At 61.3% G+C, this 2,206-nt stretch overlaps 1 protein-coding gene across 1 annotated transcript in view; it reads left to right on the forward strand.

Annotated features, from left to right (window-relative positions):
- Positions 1 to 2,206, forward strand: part of LOC104462168 (hematopoietic lineage cell-specific protein-like) — a gene marked incomplete at its 5' end in the record, with an annotated part of 7,922 nt that overhangs the window by 3,131 nt on the left and 2,585 nt on the right. The window contains 4 exons of the mRNA XM_010074016.1: positions 401 to 511; positions 1,083 to 1,138; positions 1,802 to 1,871; positions 2,077 to 2,206. The exon at positions 2,077 to 2,206 is cut by the window's right edge and continues 2 nt beyond it. Of these exons, the coding sequence (XP_010072318.1) occupies positions 401 to 511; positions 1,083 to 1,138; positions 1,802 to 1,871; positions 2,077 to 2,206 (367 nt within the window). The remainder of the gene's footprint in view (positions 1 to 400; positions 512 to 1,082; positions 1,139 to 1,801; positions 1,872 to 2,076) is intronic.

Here is a 2,206-nt window from a genome sequence, read left to right on the forward strand (position 1 = left end):
GTGGTGCAAAAGCTGTGGGGAGCTGTCGGGAGCCCTGCTTGCAGCGAGGGGATGGGGCAGGTGAGGAAAGCGGTTGCATGGTGCTTGACCACTGGAAAAAGTGCGGGCTAAACGAAGAGGAGCAGCAGGTTCCTCTGGCACAGGGATCTCCTGGGCAGTGCCACCAAGGGAAGGGTGCAGGGGAAGCCCACGCGGGGGCTAACAGCAGGTGACAAGTCCCAGGGAGGAGGGAGCGCTGTTGCTGCAGCCACCAGTGGGGAGATCTGGCATTGCTCTACATTTTTCTCTAAGTCCTGGGCAGGGAAAACTACTGTCCCCGTGAGAGCAGCCCGAGCTTAGTGCTGCCGCTAAAAATTGTCTCTTCTCTTCCCTGCCGTGACCTGGATCCTGGTGCCTGAAGACTATTCTGTGGGCTTTGGTGGGAAGTTCGGGGTCCAGAGGGATCGCCAGGACAAGAGCGCCCTTGGCTGGGACCATCAGGAGGAGGTGCAGCCCCACGCCTCCCAAACAGGTAGGGTGGTGCTACAGGGGCGGCAGCACCGTTTCCTCGGGGCGCACACAGACCTGGCACCATCCTTGACGGAGATCCAGCTGCCGAAAACCGCATGCGGCACGTTGTGGAGCAGCTGGGACACTGTGAGCCCCACAGCAGCTGCAGGCTGGGGTTGGGGGGGGACAGGGCAGGCTGCCAGGTACACTGTGCTGTCTCTGTGAGGCACGTTCCTGGTCACGAGCGCATTCAGAAGGTGAGCACACGGGAATGAGGCAAAGCGGGACCCAGGAGCGTCTTCACCTCCCTGAACAAGCCCACATTGCACCTGGATGGCGTGACTGGCTCCGCACCCCAGTGCCTTGGCAGCAGGTTTGCCAGCGTGCGGCACTGAACACACCTGTGTGCTTCACCAAGGGGAATGAAGGATTGGTCTTAACAGCTACCGCCCAGAGAATTTTCCCTGTATTTTCTTTATTTAGTTCCATAGCGATAAGATGCAGACAAAGCTAACTCATTTCACAGGATACGGAAGTCAGAGGGGCACACAGAATGTAACATATTATAAAATAGCCTCATTTTTTCCATACAGACTATGCCAAGGGGTTTGGAGGCCGTTACGGCGTGCAGAAGGACAGAGTGGACAAGGTAAGATTCCAGCCTGCACTGCTGGTCGGGGCTCTTTGCGCTGCGGCAGGAGCAGAGGCTTCTCGGGGGGGGGACGGGGTCCCACGGCGCAGTGCACAGCTGGACACAGCTGCAAATCCCAGGGCAGGCAGAGGAATGCAGCCTGGGGAGACCGTGATGCGAGGAAAAACAGGTTTATCCATTCTCGGCTGGTTTTGAATCATTTTGGACTGAACAGCCACACACCTGCTTTCTCTTGGGGGGGATTTAATAGCAGAGCCGGTGCACAGCTCTCTAAGGGCGTCCGGCTGTGCCCTGCTGGGTGTCTGGAACCAGCTGAGATACTGGGAGTGTCTGTTGGCTGCTTGCCGTCACTCCTGCCAGCCCTGTCTGTACCTTGCAGCCCCTCCGCTTGGCTCCCCGTGGCCTCTCCAGCCCTCGGAGCCCCTCTCACGGGAACAGCCCTTGCCTCTGGCCGGGGGCAGCGGGCACTGCCGCGGCGCAGGGAGGCACCCCGTGAGCAGGGCTGCAGCCAGCCATCCGCACAGGGACATGGCCGTGGGGCCGATGGGGACAGACACAGCTGGGAGCAGACCTTGCTGTCACCAGCAGCCAGACGGAGCAGGGGGGCTCAGCGCTGGCCTTCCCTAACAAGCTGGACACTTCATTCCCTTCCTCTCGCAGAGTGCTGCTGGCTTTGACGCGATGGCGGCTCCCACCTCCTCCTACGAGAAAACAAGACTCCTGGAGGCAGGTGAGGCAGCGGAGACCAGCCCAGGGCTGGTGGGACCTGTGGCAGCAGGCTGGCAGGCGTGTGCTGTGGTCAGGCGTGGATTGAACCCATGCTGACGGGCAGGAGACGTGGCTGAGCTGGGAGAGGCGGAGGGCTGGGTCTCTGCTGGGCACCAGCGGTGGTGCAGGGGGCTGTTGGGCTGGCCGGATCTGCGTCCTCTCCGCAGGGGCTTCCAGTGGCACCAGCAGCCTGCGGTCGCGGTTTGAGAACATGTCCAAGTCGGCCGAGGAGGAGAGCAGAAGGCAGGCGGAGCAGGAGCGGGCAAGGCGGCAGGCTCGGGAGCACCAGGCAGCTCG

This window comes from Pterocles gutturalis, unplaced genomic scaffold, assembly GCF_000699245.1.
Source record: "Pterocles gutturalis isolate BGI_N339 unplaced genomic scaffold, ASM69924v1 scaffold3097, whole genome shotgun sequence".
NCBI classification, from domain to species: domain Eukaryota; kingdom Metazoa; phylum Chordata; class Aves; order Pterocliformes; family Pteroclidae; genus Pterocles; species Pterocles gutturalis.